Genomic DNA, 14059 nt, shown 5'->3' with positions numbered 1-14059 from the left:
CGGCGGCTACGTGGCACAACAGGGTCATGGTGGCTATGGGGCTGAACAAGGCCGCGGCGGCTATGGAGGCGCTCAAGGTCATGATGGCTATAGAGCTGAACAAGGACATGGCGGCCGTGGCGGCTATGGAGACCAGGAGGGGCATGGCGGATATGGAGGCGATCGTGGTGCACATAGTGGTGGACAGGGCCGACACTAGCACTTGCCAGGTCTGCCTTCCTATGGAATTTGTCAGATACGAATAGCGGCTGGGAAAGTGCTCTGAGCGATCAAATGAACCGAAGCACATGGAGATAGATTAGCTCTACTCCTGAATCATTACCTCGAAAGACATCGGCAAATTGCGCTCTACACACTAAGTAATTCGTGATGCAGTTGAAGGACGTCCTGCTTTCTCGCTGGCTCCGAAGAAGGGGCGCACCAGGAAAGTAACGATAGTGCAATTGTATGACCACAGGACGAGCTGTCTCCCTAAAGACTGGGACATACCCATCCAAGAAACACTCACACTGACATTGTCACAGCCTCCTCATTAGCATTCACAACGCTAGCCTTCTAGGCTTCGGTTATTGCGTCTAGATTGGGATAGTACCACATCGTTATAGCGATGATAACATAGACAATCTGTGCCAGCAAATATCAGTCCAACTCGTTCTTTTCGGTTCCGAAATGCTGGTTGACCAATTCGAAAGACTGCCAAGATTTGCAGGAGACTCACCACCAGAAGTGCACCTTCAAGGTAATCAGACTTCCCGTCGCGAAGGAAGTTGCCGACGACCAGAATGGAGAGGATAAGCAGAACAGACATGAAAATCTCGAAGTTGAGGTCCATCGGTTTGCCTAAGCCCCAGCCGACTACGACGACGAGCGGTGCGTTCAGAAGGGCAGTCTGAATCGACGGTCCAAGGCAGTGGTAGAGAGCGAAGTTCTGCCCAAGCACGTTAGGCATTCGCAGTGATGAAGACTCAGATACAATGCTCTTCGAGCTCTTGATTCATGCATAGGCTTAGAAGAATAATCTTTAATGAAGTCAGAAAGAAATGTTGGTGCTCACCATCTGATTGTCGTAGGCTTCATCAACAGTGGTAAGATGCTCCGCTGCTTTCTCAACAAGCGGCACTAGAATCAAGCCGAGGAAGTTTTCCGGAACACCCGTCTGAACAATGTCACGGATCTCCTCGACGAGAAAGATGGCGATCAGAGTGACAAACGTGAGGGAGATCGCAAGAGCGATGACGCATTCGGTGAAGGTGAGTTTGGCTTTGTGTAGATCTCTGTGACGATCTGTGTCCCGTTCTTCATCGGAGGCGAGAACTTCGTGGAAGATGCTCTCCTGACTATGCGCATTGAACCATAGATATACCAAGAAGGCCACGATAAGGATAATAGATGTGACTTGGCTGATCTTCAACGTATTGTTGCGTAGTCGGACCTCTGTGAAGCCTCCACCTTCGGAACTGGTGGTCGAGCCTCTCAGGGCAGAGAAGAAAGCGCTCGGTATTAAGAGGGCAAAGCCCGCCACCAAAAGCAACCCTGAACCCACCTCGCTGATTGCGGCGTGGAATGACTGTTGTTTCAGCTTCAAGCCGCCGATGAAAAAGCAGACGCCTAAGCACAGGAGTATGTTTGTCAAGATGGATCCAAGGATAGCAGCTTGAATTACTGGAACCAGATTTCTTGGTGACGCATTGTTTCCGGTTCCGCTGTCTTTCTTGATGAGGACCATGAATAAGACTATCTCTACCACAGACCCGAGAGCCGTCTCCAGTAGGATACCGGTGACTTTGGGGAGCTTTCTGGCAAGTTGCTGACCCGCAAACCCGACCAAATTGGCAGCAGGCACCATAGCTATGTAGTTGATAGCAAAGATCCATACGTGAAGGTCTGGGCGAGCGAAGTGAATCGCTAGTCCGGCTGGAACGAAGGGCCAGAGAACATTCACGGCAAGAGAAACTTTGCTGGAACTTCGCCACCCGACAGTAAAGAAGTGGAGGGGGTGAAAGCCTATTCACGACAAGTGTCAGCCCGGATGCATGTAGAAAGTTGATGGTGAGCCTCGATAAAATGCAGGCCTCTCACTGCAGGAAAAATACCTCTTCTTCCGCTCTCACCGTCTGGATGAATGCCCTTAGTGACTATGTCGCCATTGTGGTTGTAGACTGGAAGGGTTTTTCGGTTCGAGGGGTCTTCAGCTTGCGGGGGAAGCTTAGGTTCAGGATCAATGCTGCAATTGCTGGCCAAAATGTCCGGGCATGCGTTTTGTGACCGATTGAAGAGATTCATTTCTATAGCCGAAAAAGACGAATATGAGATGGATTGTTGTTCCGTTCTCTGTTCTGGAGATATGAGAAGCTGAACAGTAGCATCTTGCAAAAACGCAGCCGAGGAATGTCTCCTGCCAGCCAAGGAAGCAGGAAGGTGTGCCGAGTTGAGCTCGGCAGGCACGTGAACAGCCAGCGTTCCCTGCGCCCTAGGTATCAACGGTGCTTCCTTCTTGGTCAATTAAAACTATAGGACTGACATGAGACGGACGACAGTCAAGAAGCGTCATCACGACGGAGGTTGTTATGGAGTTCAACTACTGGATAGTACGTTCGCCCGTCCTTCAGTTGATGTTCGGTCTGCCCAAGTCACCTTCTCATGTGCGCATAATCTAGGGTTACAGGCACGGACTTTCCCTGCAGTCATCTACACACCCGACAAGACATGCATCTTCATCCAGACCGCTGATCGGAAGCGGTGTTTCAGAACCGTCTAGGCTTGTCGATATGTGTACCTGGTCGGCATGGTCGTGTTCAGGGTCCAAGCAGAACTCGGGCTGAACAGTAGCACTGTGGATGCCATATTCGTGGAGACACTCCCGAATTGCCTTTACTACTGTCATGTATCTCTCAGCAACCTCACCGCGCTCGATGGAGAAATCGAGCTGAACGTGAAGAGACGCAATTGGCTGGGTCTCGCTCAACTGCCACAAATGGAGGATTCCCGGGATCTTCTGCACATCATTTTTGATATCATTGATATCAAGATGATCCGGTGTGCCTTGTAGCAGTATCTTGGCGCTTGCCGAAGTCAAAGGAATAGTCGTCTTCAAGATGATGACTGCGATGAACAGGGAGACGGCAGGATCAGCATAGAAACGGCCAGACCATGGAGTAAGCCATATGATAAGTGCCGATGCAATCACACCAGCATTGCCAAGACCGTCTCCAATGACGTGCAAGATCATCGCACTGGTGCCCATGTCAGACTCGCTTTTGGTAATCTGTTTTAGCTTGTTGTGATTATGACCGAGATGCGAAGGCTTAGGCGGAGCACCTCTAGTCCCATAGAATGGGTCACGAGTGCGTTTGGGCTTGGAGCTTTTCCCAAGTAGAGGGGCTTCAGAGGGCTCTTCTGCGACATCGTCTTCGAGCTCCTCACTTGCAGTCGCGGTTGCGGCCCTGTTCTTTATCGTTTTACTGAGGTTGACAATCTCTTGTCTGAAGCTTGCAGGATGAACGCTTCCATCCACGATGCGCCAGGTTCCGCTACGACTTTGTCGTCGTAGATTCGAAGCCATGGGTTTCTTCCTCGATGGAAAGTCTCGGATCGGTGAAGGTGTACCTACTAATGTAGGACCTATAGGGTTGTGAGCATGATGGTCAACAGCTCGGGACGGGGTGCTGCGCAGCGTACCTGCGTATTCTGTTCCTGGCACGTCTATACGTTGCACGCCATCACCACCTCCTTCTTCCACGATGCGGACCTCGTCGGCATGGTCGTCCTGCTCTGTTTCACTATGCGAATGCCCTAGAACGAAAAAACCCGCAACATTTGAGGTGAGTTCCAGTGAGCCAACGACAAGGATGAGTATAGGGTTGCTAATCTTGGGCGGGTCGAGAAGACGAGTGATCGCCTCGAGTATGATGGACAGACACAAGGCAATGAGGAATACAGCATTGAAAAAGGCACCGAGAATTTCTGCTCTTTGCCACTAGATACAGAGATCAGCACAGACCGGCAATGTTCACGGAGTACCCCTCAGTATTACCCCAAATGAAGATTTGTCAGAGCGTTGGTCTCTTAGCAGCTTTCACAGCCCACAAGCCAACAAGGAGGGAGATGATATCGTTGAGCTAAGCCTCTGTCAGTAAGACATAGCTTCTCGGCACGACAGCGACACCGCATCTCACCATATGAAAAGCATCCGCCATGAGAGCGAGAGAGCCCACGATCATTCCAACACCCACTTCCAAGAAGAAGAAGGCGGTGTCAATGGCCAGCATGACGGTAATTCGAGTCGATTTCGACCACGCCATTGTTTGGTGGGCCTTGATGGCGAGGTCCTGTTGATGAGGCAGACCAGCTCAGAAAGGACGCCAATCCTAACAGTGTCTGATAGGCAATTGCAAGAATTGAGTTTCGGGGGATTGTTACCGAAGAATTTGGGAGGGAAAGGAGACAGATGCAGCGCCGAGCCACAACATATTTCATCACTTCCTTGGCGGAGTGCCTGATGCCACGCTAACCAATCCGACCTGCCCCTGACTAAGGACGGCGGTGGTTCATCATTGGCTACTGTGGAAAGTACCTGGTGGCAAAATTCAAATTAGCATCGGCGCCCAGCTTGAGAAGGTGAGAAGATTTCGTGCACAAAAATCGGTGTGGACAATATCATTGTTCTCCCATTCACATCTACTCATACCATTATCATTCGAGAAGAGACCACGATCTCCTAGTAGGCTCCAACGCGATACTGTTGTTGAAAATGGCTTTCCACAAGCTCACTCGATCTCAACGTCTGATGGCCATTATTGTCATCTCATTCAGCTTCTTTGTCGCAGAACTCTCGAGTAGGCGCTCCTGCAAACATCGCGAGAGATTCGTAACATCAAATAACCATGTGCTCTACGAACAGTTGGATTCAAGACCCGCTCGCTTGCTCTTGTGGCCGATGCCTTCCATTATGTTTGATACAATCACGCGGACGCTCGCCTCTAAAAATTGGCTGACTTCTTGACAGATGAACGATTTGATTGGATTCATAGTCGCACTTGTGGCGGTTAAGGTATACCTCCCATCCTCGGGCACTGCTTCCGAACCGCTGAGAAAGTGTAACCCAGGTTTCCGAACAGCCTCAGACCCCCCGCAACCTTGCGTTCGGCTGGCAGCGCTCGCAGCTGCTGGGCGCCTTCTTCAATGGCGTTTTCCTCTTAGCGCTTGGCGTCAGTATCTTGCTTCAGTCCATTGAGCGATTCGTCGCACTACAACGTTCGTCTCAGGCTCTCCGGCGACACTCTGGCGACAAAATCAGGCTTACTTTCTTTTCTAGATGTCGAAAATCCCAAGCTGGTTCTCATCGTCGGATGCATCGGTCTAACACTGAACATCATCAGCGCCTCGTTCTTACACGGTATGCTCGACGTCCTCCATCGACTACGAAATCACTGACCTGTTCCAGAGCATGAGCATGAGCCACCAGCGACAGGAGCCTTCGAAGATGATAACAGGAATGCTGTTAGAAGAGTAAGAAATGCCTCGATTTACTCAGCTCATGTTGCTATTCTAATCTTTTGCAGCTTTCTGGAACTCACGTCGGACACCGTCACCCGAGCATCAGCAGGCCGAAGAAAAATGACCACGACCTCGGAGTCCTTGGAGTTCTCATCCACGTGATTGGAGATGCCATCAACAACGTTGGTGTCATCATATCTGCCTTGGTAATCTGGCTCGCAAAGTACCCAGGGAGATTTTATGCAGATCCAGGAGTCAGCACTGGTATCGCATTTATGATCCTGGCCTCCGCCGTCCCTCTCGGTAAATGCAAACCAAATTTCCGCGAAACATAGCTAACACATATTCGGCAGTCAAGAACAGTGGATCGATTCTATTAGAGAGTGTTCCGCTTGGTGTCAATTTGGAGGACATCCGACACGACCTAGAATCGGTATGGAGATGAATCGAGGCTTTTCTAACCAGTACTGACTTCATTCTAAGATTCCTGGCGTTGCCTCTGTCCACGAGTTACACGCATGGCGTCTCAATCAGAGCAAAGCCATTGCTTCAGCGCACATCGTAACAAATGACTCCTCCTTGTCGCATTTTATGGCGCAGGCGGAACGCATTGGCGAATGTCTTCATGCCTATGGCATCCACTCCGTCACACTCCAGCCCGAACTCGTGGATGGGACGGGCGGTGACCGGGTACCTGTAGCGCAGAACGAGACTCCAGGTCTGCGTGCTCGACGGGGCGCCGATGCAGTATGTCGCATTGCTTGCGGGACTGGTTGTGAGCCTTTAATGTGCTGCAACTGATACAGTACGAACTCAGGGGGCCGAAGCCCGCACAAACTTCTACAGGGTGTCAGTGGTTCAGAAACGATGCACTGCCTCAAGAACATTGAGACGCGCTTGACTTGTCAACAGTGGAAGAGGTGAAGGGCCTAAGGTATCGAGGGCCCTAATATACATGAATCACTGGGGCCGTCCTGTTCAACGGCATCCAACACTCATTTCCATTCGACAGGCCTCCGATACATCCCAATTCTCCCCAGACAACTTTACTCGCCCCACCGCTCACGAACACCCATCAGTCCAACACCGCCTCTACCTCATCTCTTCCAGGCTCAAGACCAAGCTACGCCGACCATCACCCTCCGAAATCGTCGGTCCCGGCGGTCGTCTAACACCTTGGACGGCCGTCCAATCCCTCTTTGGCTGGCGTCCTCAACCAGCATATCAACCCGCCCCCTTCCACATCCACAACAACCCCTACCGGGCTCGAGAGCAGTGGCCCCCTGATTTCACCACACTACATTCCAAATAGAAGTGCCTCTACGAGAAGACACACCGAAGGCGGGCGAAGTTGGAGTACGCGAGACCGGGCTGGAATAAGGGTGTTAAATTGGAGCAGCACACATTGATTGTTTTCACGCTGATCTCTTTCATTTTCGTTTGTGAGCCGTCGCATGATGAGGGGACACCGTTTGATGGGTTCCGCGTTTGGCTCTGCGGCAAATTGAAGAATTTGGGCCAATTGCCGGATGCAACGAGAGAAGTAGCGGAGAGATTGGGTGAAGGTGCGAAGAAAAGGGTCGAGGAATCTCCAGCTGCAACTACTACTTAATCTACCTTGACTCCCCCGGGTGGTGACTACTATCTGTCTGCTACATATACGTTGGGTAACCGACCAGCCTCGCTATCCAGTCTAAAAGACCCAATCATCGTTGATCGAAAGTTCATCCGATCACACTTTACCTAGACCAACCAACACCAACAGTGCCACGTTCATCACCACCAGGACAAGCCAGATGGCTAATGTCTGTGTGGCTCACGGTATAAATTCTCCAATCTCTGTTCCTGGTTACCGCTACAGGGCGAGCCTTGGAATGACACTTTACTGATGCGCATTGTCCCAGCATTTGATGGCCACATTAACCTACCGAATGGTGAAAAAGTCTTCGATGTAGTGACAGGATCGGACTGGCAGACCAGGGGCCCATCTGACGTGATGGGCATTAATGCTCGAGTCTCCGCCGTCTCGGAAGATGGAAAGGAGAACCTAGATCTTGAGTACTACGGGAAGATCAAGATTACGCAGCAGATTGAGAATGTGATCGCAGCGAGAGGTGAAACTGGTGCAGGCACCGAATGGGGGGGCGGCTACTATTTTATCACGCCCAGGATTCACAGCAGGAGTGAGAGGTGGGCTTGGGTCAACGATGCGGTATTTCTCGCATGTGGCAAGCTAACATTGTCCCGGAAGGATGATGGCTCAAGTGTCTCCACTGTTTCGTACAGAATCTACAAGGTGGAATAATATAGGTGCCCACCTAAAAGTCAACATGGAAATGAACATGGGAATCAACATGGAAATGAACATGGAATTCATACTCTAAATCTTGAACATGTTGATGCTCAGTGTCGTTTTCGCTGAGACTGATCAAAGCCTCCGACGCTGCCAGAAGCGGTGTGAAACTTTATCACTCCGATTGAAAATGGTTTAGGCCGATCTGGAGTTTGCGCAACCGAAAGGGCACAAAGTTTGGCCGACGGAGCGAATACCCATGGCATGTCTTGCTCAACGGCACGAGAGGCCGGTTCGTGTCACGAAATTCTTGTGAGGCATATGGCGGAAACGGAGGATGAGGGTTCCTGTCTTTACTAGGGCTAAGAACCGCAAGAAACCGATCTCAAGCTGATGGACTTGTGACTACTCTCATCTGAACTTGCTTTCGCCTGACGCTAGTGTACCACTTTTCCGTATCATCCATTGCAACTTTGGCCCTCCACCTAACCACGAGTTCGCCCAACAATCACCTGTCAAAGAGGTTATCGATTCAGGCTATCAACATGACAGCGTCAAAGTCCTCCATGGGCCAAGATCCACCGGCCACAGAAACAGGAAATCTTCCAGAAGCAGAGATATTGCCAGAGAACTGTGTCCTTGTTATAGGAGGGGGACCGTCGGGCTATGTCTTGCGATGACTCTAACATATTACGGCGTCAAATCAGTAATACTGGAAAGAAACGAGACAACCACAAGGTAAACACTCGCCTCAGGTGTTGAGAGGAAGACTGAAGCCAACATTGATATACTAGGTGGCCAAAAATGGATCTTACCAATGTGCGGTCGATGGAAATCTTCCGAAAGTTAGGTCTTGTACAAGGCCTGCGCGAGCAAGGTCTGTTGACTCCTATCTCCGCCATTCATCCCTGAAGCTAACACCGCTTGTACAAGGCGTGGCCGCCCACATTCCCTACAATGTTCGCATTTCGACCGGACTCAGCCGCCCGGAATCAATCACGAATTGGTTCCACCCTAGCGTAAACGAGTACCGCATTCGAATTGCTGATAAAAATGACGGAACCATGCCGCTTGAACCTTGGCAACGCATTTCACAAGCAATCTTCGAGCAATGGCTGAAAGGCCGTTGTGACGAGAGCCCTCTGATCGATGCCCGGTTCAACCACCGGGTGGAAGATCTGCAAGAGGTCGAAAATGGCGCACGGGTTACTGTGACAGATCAAAAGACAGGGCTGAAAAAGATCATTCTATCACATTATGCCGTTGGCTGTGATGGCGGCTCGAGTATGGTACGCCGGTCACTGGGAATTCCTCTGCACGGAGGCCCAATGTGAGTAGCGGATCTTTGATCCTTTTCACAGTACAGTATCCCTGACCGAGCTTCTTCACAGTCCCGCATATGTGCTCCTTGTCCATTTCAAGTCAAGAGACTTATCACGGCTCCATGCACAAGGTCGCTTTTGGCACTTATTCTTCGTCGGAAATGAAGGACTCACTGGGGCGGCGATTGCTCAGAACGAAGTCGACACGTGGACCACTCACCTTTTCTTGCCTCTTGAGAAGGATTCAGACTCCATTAGCTCTCAAGAGGCTGTCGAGACTTCCCTTGGAGGATTGCACGGGAGGTATCCAGTGAAAATTGACAGGGTTTTGGTCAGATCGACGTACAGACCTCGTATCGCGATTGCTCAGAGTTATTCTTCTTCTAATGGTCGCATTCTCCTCGCCGGAGATGCAGCTCATCAGAACATCCCCACTGGCGGCTACGGTAAGTCTTTACACCTTTGATTCACATAAAGTACAACTAGGCTAACAAGTTCAGGGTATGAACATGGGAATCGCCGACGCCTTCCACCTGCGATAGAAGCTAGCCGCCGTAATTGCCGGCTTTGCAGAGCCACAGCTGATGGATTCTTACGAAAGTGAACGTCGACCAGTCGCTGTGGATAGTATTGAGCACTCAGGCGTTCACATGAAAGTGCACATGGACGTCGCCCAGATTCTTCAGGGCCGGGCGGGAGCACTAGATGAGGACTCTGAGGAGGGGCGAAAGCTCAGACGTGCGCTTCATGAGCACTATCAGAAGCACAACGGCGAGAACATCGATCTAGGGATCGAGATGGGATATCGGTACCAGTCTCATGCCATTTTTACAGAAGACTCGCAGCCTCCGAAGTTTTCCCCGTCAGCGTATATCCCCAGCACTTATCCCGGCAGTCGAGCGCCTCATATGTACCTGGGAGATGGAACACCCATTTTTGACCACTACGGCAAGTATTTCTCGCTTGTCGAGTTCTCTGACGGTGCAGACTACGGATCGGATCTCCTTTTGAAGGCCGCTGAGCTTGGCTGGACGCCGATTAAGCTTGTGAGACTCGCCGGTGAAGATCATGCCTACAGCGTCTGGGGACGACGACTTGTCTTGGTACGACCCGATGGACATGTTACATGGCGAGGGGACATGATCAAAGATTTCGCCGAGGCTCAGAGAATTGTGGCAGCTATAAGGGGAGTAAAAGAAGTGGTCATCAACGCCCCTGAGACGGCGGCACCACCGTACCAGAACGGTGTAAACTCATATTCCACGACCCCCGTGGAGTCGGCAGTCCCTCCTAAGTTCACGTCCACCGTGGGCACCGACGCCCAGACAGAGGACTACCAGGTAGAGCGAATGGGGGATTCCAGGTTTAATGCGAAGGGCAGGCCATGGGGAGCACCATATTGCTACCGGCATGGTGGGATGAAGCAGCAGTGAGGTACAAATTTCTTATATGTCGGAAGGCTACATAGCGATACAGGGCACAAATGTCAAGATTTGCCGCAAACATTCTTGAAGTCAAGATCATTGAGCTGTCATGTCCCGCTACGGACGTAATTTGGCAAAGTGTGTTTGGTCTGGAGCACCGCCCACTACCGAGCTCTCCTATCCTTTATGTTCGGCATCGCCAATGCCCATGACCAAATGCGCGAAAAACAGTATGACAGAAGCTACGTTTTGCCGACATCTTGTTGCGGGAAGATCAGACATAGGGTGGGTCATGACGGCCTATCCACGGCATTGCCGGATTTTCAGGTCGTAGGACGAAACTCCGGGGCGAAGCTCCGCTTCACGACCTATTTATATGGACATAGTTCTTTCACTGTTTACAGTACGCGCCGTATTCTCCAGTCGGTATTGCTGCCTAGGAATGGATTGGCTCTCGAAGTTCGATAACAGTATCCTTCCAATTACGTCCCGGGTTGTCTGGCTGACACAGAATAGTCTTTACGCGTAAAGGGTTCCCATTATCCCGGAGCCTCACTCTGAATCCGGCGAGTGAGTCCCACGATGGAAACTTCTCAATAAATGAAAGTGTCAGTCGACAGAGAGTAAATGTATCTGCGACTCTATATCATGAATTTATGCTTCTCCCAGCTCCTGATTGTTCAAGCTTTAGCACCGAGGAGAACGTCAGTTGAGCACTCAGGTGCTACAGATAGAGTTATTCTCCACAGCAGACAGATGGACTTGACTGGACTTTGTTGATGAACAGCGCCTTTTTCCCCTGGTTGTAGATCCGTTGGCTCAATCACAACTATGGTAGAGCTCTTGTAGCGTTTTCCTCAGATCATGTAGGCCATTTTCTTTTGCCAGCTTGATGAGATTCTCGTATACTTGGTTTTCTTGCTCATCTGTCATCTCCTCGTTGTCTCCATAGTAATTATGCAGCTTCTGCCTTCCTTCTTCGAGCTTGTCTCGATGAGAAGCCTATCGAAGCCAGGTTAGGGGAACCAGTATTATGATTTTCATCGGTGGAGGCCGTACCGCTCGGAGATCATCACTTGTGTTGTTGAACACCTCACAGATGGAACAAGAACACGACATTGGTATCGAATTAGCTTTGTGCGGAAGGTATTTGTGAAGATGAGTGAAAGGCAATCGAGCTGAAAGCCAGGAACTAGAGCAGGGAACGGGAATGTCCTGCCTGCTGCAACAAGTTACCAAGATTTTGATTTCCTTCACGATGCATTCGCTTGCCGTAGCTTGAGGAATCATTGAATAAGTAGCTATGGCTTGAAAGCATTAACCTATTCCTTTTATCCTCTCGCGATTTTCTTCATGGATGATTTCTTGCTAGCCCCGCACGCTCTGGCTGATCCTACTGGCGGGATTGGGATAATTTTACGCTGACCGGAAGACGCCATGACAGGACAAGACTGGCGTGACATCCATAATCATGCATCATATCAGTGCTGGTTCCGATGAGTTGGCTAACCGGTGAAGAAATCGAATGAATGAATCATAGGATAGAAAGCTGGCTATGGAGCGAATAGTCATGGTGCATGACGACAGACTTTGCGGGACTGTGGTAAATTGTGGAAAACTGATCACACTCTTGCCGGACCAGCTGGCATGCTTCCAATGATTCACTCACACGTAGCGACTCCGTGACCCCCGCCCTCCGAGGTGCGAAAAGTGCATGATGAAGTCTGTCTAATCTCAGCCACATCCCAGGTAGAAGACGAATTCGTCCAATAGACTCATCTGAGAATCCATAACAGCATGGTCCAGTCAGCATCCTTTGAACCTAGACGCAGCAAAGCTCGACATGTGCTCAATACGGAGGGGGTCGTTTTCATTGCGCGGGAGTGCAGCCGAGAAATAAGCAGCCATAGAGCGCGAATGTTCAGAGATAGTGACTACGACGACTACACAACCCGAGAAGGCGAAGCAACTGCTCTGCACTGAATTGTGACTGGGAAGCGCACGACGTGAGAGGATTTTTTTGACCCATGCATGAGCATGAGCGGAATGAAGGGCTACGCGAACAGAGTGGGCCACTCTTCGAGAGCAGGCTGAGCTGCTCGTGATGGGTATGATTGCAGGCGGGAAAGCGGCTGCCAAACCCCTCTACAATACGGAGTACGGAGTACTATACCGAGTAACGGGTACGGAGTACTGTATGTGGATTGGACTGAAAGTGAACGATTTCTCCAGGACCCGAGCGGGCGTTGTGATGACCATGACTGCTTCGTGCTTTTTTCGTAGCGGGCATCATCATATCAATTAATCACAGTCTTCGACGGCGAAAGATAACAAGCTCTGGGCAGAAACTGCTTCGAAAGAAAAATATGAGATCAACAAGAGTCACAAAGTACAAAGTGCGGAGTATATAGTATTGCAAGTCATGCTTGGATGTATCAGTTCGTCATATTATCAACGTCGTCAATCAAACCCCGTCAATCAAACCCCGTCAATCAAACCCCGTCAATCAAACCCCGTCATCAGGGTGGTCGCGTATCTGTGTACACAGTATGCGCAAATCTCATGAGACATACGAAGTCCAGGGATGCAGAACAGTCACGAACACGAACAGGGCCCTCAATACACCGTCCCGCAGCAGACGATAACTGCTCAAACAAGCGCCAGTAGTAACCACAACCTGTCTCATTTTGCATCACTAACAATTCAACGCAGTCATCAATCATGAAACTTCGGCAGCGACCTGATCGTACCATTTGCCATGAGCTTTAAGATCGACGGAGCGAATCCTGTCAAGCGCATCGATGAGAAGATTGACCTCTTCCAAAAACTCTGGCATGCCCGCTCTGGCAAGTACTTCCGCAGCACTTGTGGTGGTTCGAACTCGCTCCGCAGTCCCGATGGCAGACAGCCTCGCGAAAACGTGTTCGCGCAGTGATTTTAGCAAGAAGCTGGCGATCTGTTCCGTGAAAACGTCTCCAGCAATCGTCGGCTCGTCTTCCGAAGGATGATAGTCAGACTGGCTATGAACGGCATCTTGGCGATCTCGCTCAGCGGTATCTGCATTCTTGGCCGTAGCAATAGCAGGAGGCAGGACTCGACCCACAAAGTTGGGCAAACCCTCCTTGATGGTCTCTGGCATTATGTGAGATGACTCGATTAATGAGATGACGCGGGAAACATCGGTACTGAGAAGGTCTAACGACATCAACCGTTCTGCGTCTTTGGCCCACAGTGACTCTCGGTTGCGCCTTAGTCGGATTCGTGGTGAGAAGAACGGATGATGTAGCTATCATGTGAAAAGCACGAGCTCTCCATTTCAGCAACCGGATGTAATCGAGCTGTAGGGTCTCTGGCAGGTCGCGATGGCAAAGGTGAGTTTTGCGCAGAACCAAATCAGTCAACCCTCTGGCATACACCACACTGCCACTTATGTTCGCAGAGACGCTGGCTTTAGAGCTTGACCACCAATGTTTCGTCCGCTCGAGCGTATGGACGCCATCTCGAAGATCTTTCTCAAATGAAGC

At 50.5% G+C, this 14059-nt stretch overlaps 6 protein-coding genes across 9 annotated transcripts in view; 4 read left to right on the top strand and 2 right to left on the bottom strand.

Moving 5' to 3' along the window:
* The window catches only part of PV06_11563 (uncharacterized protein), a gene marked incomplete at its 3' end in the record, with an annotated part of 2391 nt that extends 2192 nt beyond the window's left edge, over positions 1–199 (top strand). The window contains exon 3 of the mRNA XM_016413258.1: positions 51–199. Within this exon, the coding sequence (XP_016256353.1) occupies positions 51–199 (149 nt within the window). The remainder of the gene's footprint in view (positions 1–50) is intronic.
* A 31-nt stretch (positions 200–230) lies between these two features.
* On the bottom strand, positions 231–4301 carry PV06_11562 (calcium/proton exchanger; the record flags this gene model as incomplete). Of its 4 annotated transcripts, none has more annotated exons than XM_016413255.1 (7): positions 231–624; positions 719–988; positions 1055–2004; positions 2094–2470; positions 2697–3976; positions 4080–4118; positions 4176–4301. In XM_016413255.1, the coding sequence occupies 7 exons, from the start codon at positions 4299–4301 to the stop codon at positions 556–558; spliced, it is 3111 nt and encodes a 1036-aa protein (XP_016256350.1). In that variant the 3' UTR covers positions 231–555. The 4 variants fall into 4 exon arrangements, with proteins under 4 accessions (XP_016256350.1, XP_016256351.1, XP_016256352.1 ...); XM_016413256.1 differs by having other exon boundaries at positions 719–928; XM_016413257.1 differs by having other exon boundaries at positions 719–2004.
* A 449-nt stretch (positions 4302–4750) lies between these two features.
* PV06_11561 (uncharacterized protein) lies at positions 4751–6297 on the top strand (the record flags this gene model as incomplete). Its single annotated transcript, XM_016413253.1, has 9 exons — positions 4751–4835; positions 4901–4950; positions 5006–5050; positions 5106–5253; positions 5315–5395; positions 5444–5508; positions 5562–5799; positions 5850–5929; positions 5980–6297. 9 exons carry the CDS (start codon positions 4751–4753, stop codon positions 6295–6297), a joined length of 1110 nt encoding a protein of 369 aa, XP_016256348.1.
* Positions 6298–7384: 1087 nt separating this feature from the next.
* Positions 7385–7801, top strand: PV06_11560 (uncharacterized protein; the record flags this gene model as incomplete). The annotated part of the gene is made up of 1 exon (XM_016413252.1): positions 7385–7801. The coding sequence occupies one exon, from the start codon at positions 7385–7387 to the stop codon at positions 7799–7801; it is 417 nt and encodes a 138-aa protein (XP_016256347.1).
* A 664-nt stretch (positions 7802–8465) lies between these two features.
* Positions 8466–10544, top strand: PV06_11559 (uncharacterized protein; the record flags this gene model as incomplete). The annotated part of the gene is made up of 5 exons (XM_016413251.1): positions 8466–8527; positions 8584–8666; positions 8723–9119; positions 9181–9557; positions 9661–10544. 5 exons carry the CDS (start codon positions 8466–8468, stop codon positions 10542–10544), a joined length of 1803 nt encoding a protein of 600 aa, XP_016256346.1.
* A 2405-nt stretch (positions 10545–12949) lies between these two features.
* On the bottom strand, positions 12950–14059 carry PV06_11558 (uncharacterized protein). The gene has a single exon (XM_016413250.1). It carries the CDS (start codon positions 13738–13740, stop codon positions 13255–13257), a length of 486 nt encoding a protein of 161 aa, XP_016256345.1. The 5' UTR covers positions 13741–14059; the 3' UTR covers positions 12950–13254.

Source organism: Exophiala oligosperma, assembly GCF_000835515.1.
Source record: "Exophiala oligosperma strain CBS 72588 unplaced genomic scaffold supercont1.41, whole genome shotgun sequence".
Classification (NCBI taxonomy): Eukaryota; Fungi; Ascomycota; class Eurotiomycetes; order Chaetothyriales; family Herpotrichiellaceae; genus Exophiala; species Exophiala oligosperma.
Note: the sequence above shows the minus strand (reverse complement) of the source record. Positions and strands in the feature narration are given on the sequence as shown.

Excerpts from the sequence above, each read along its gene's own strand:
- PV06_11558 (XM_016413250.1), bottom strand. The coding sequence starts at position 13,740 with ATGTCGTTAGACCTTCTCAGTACCGATGTTTCCCGCGTCATCTCATTA.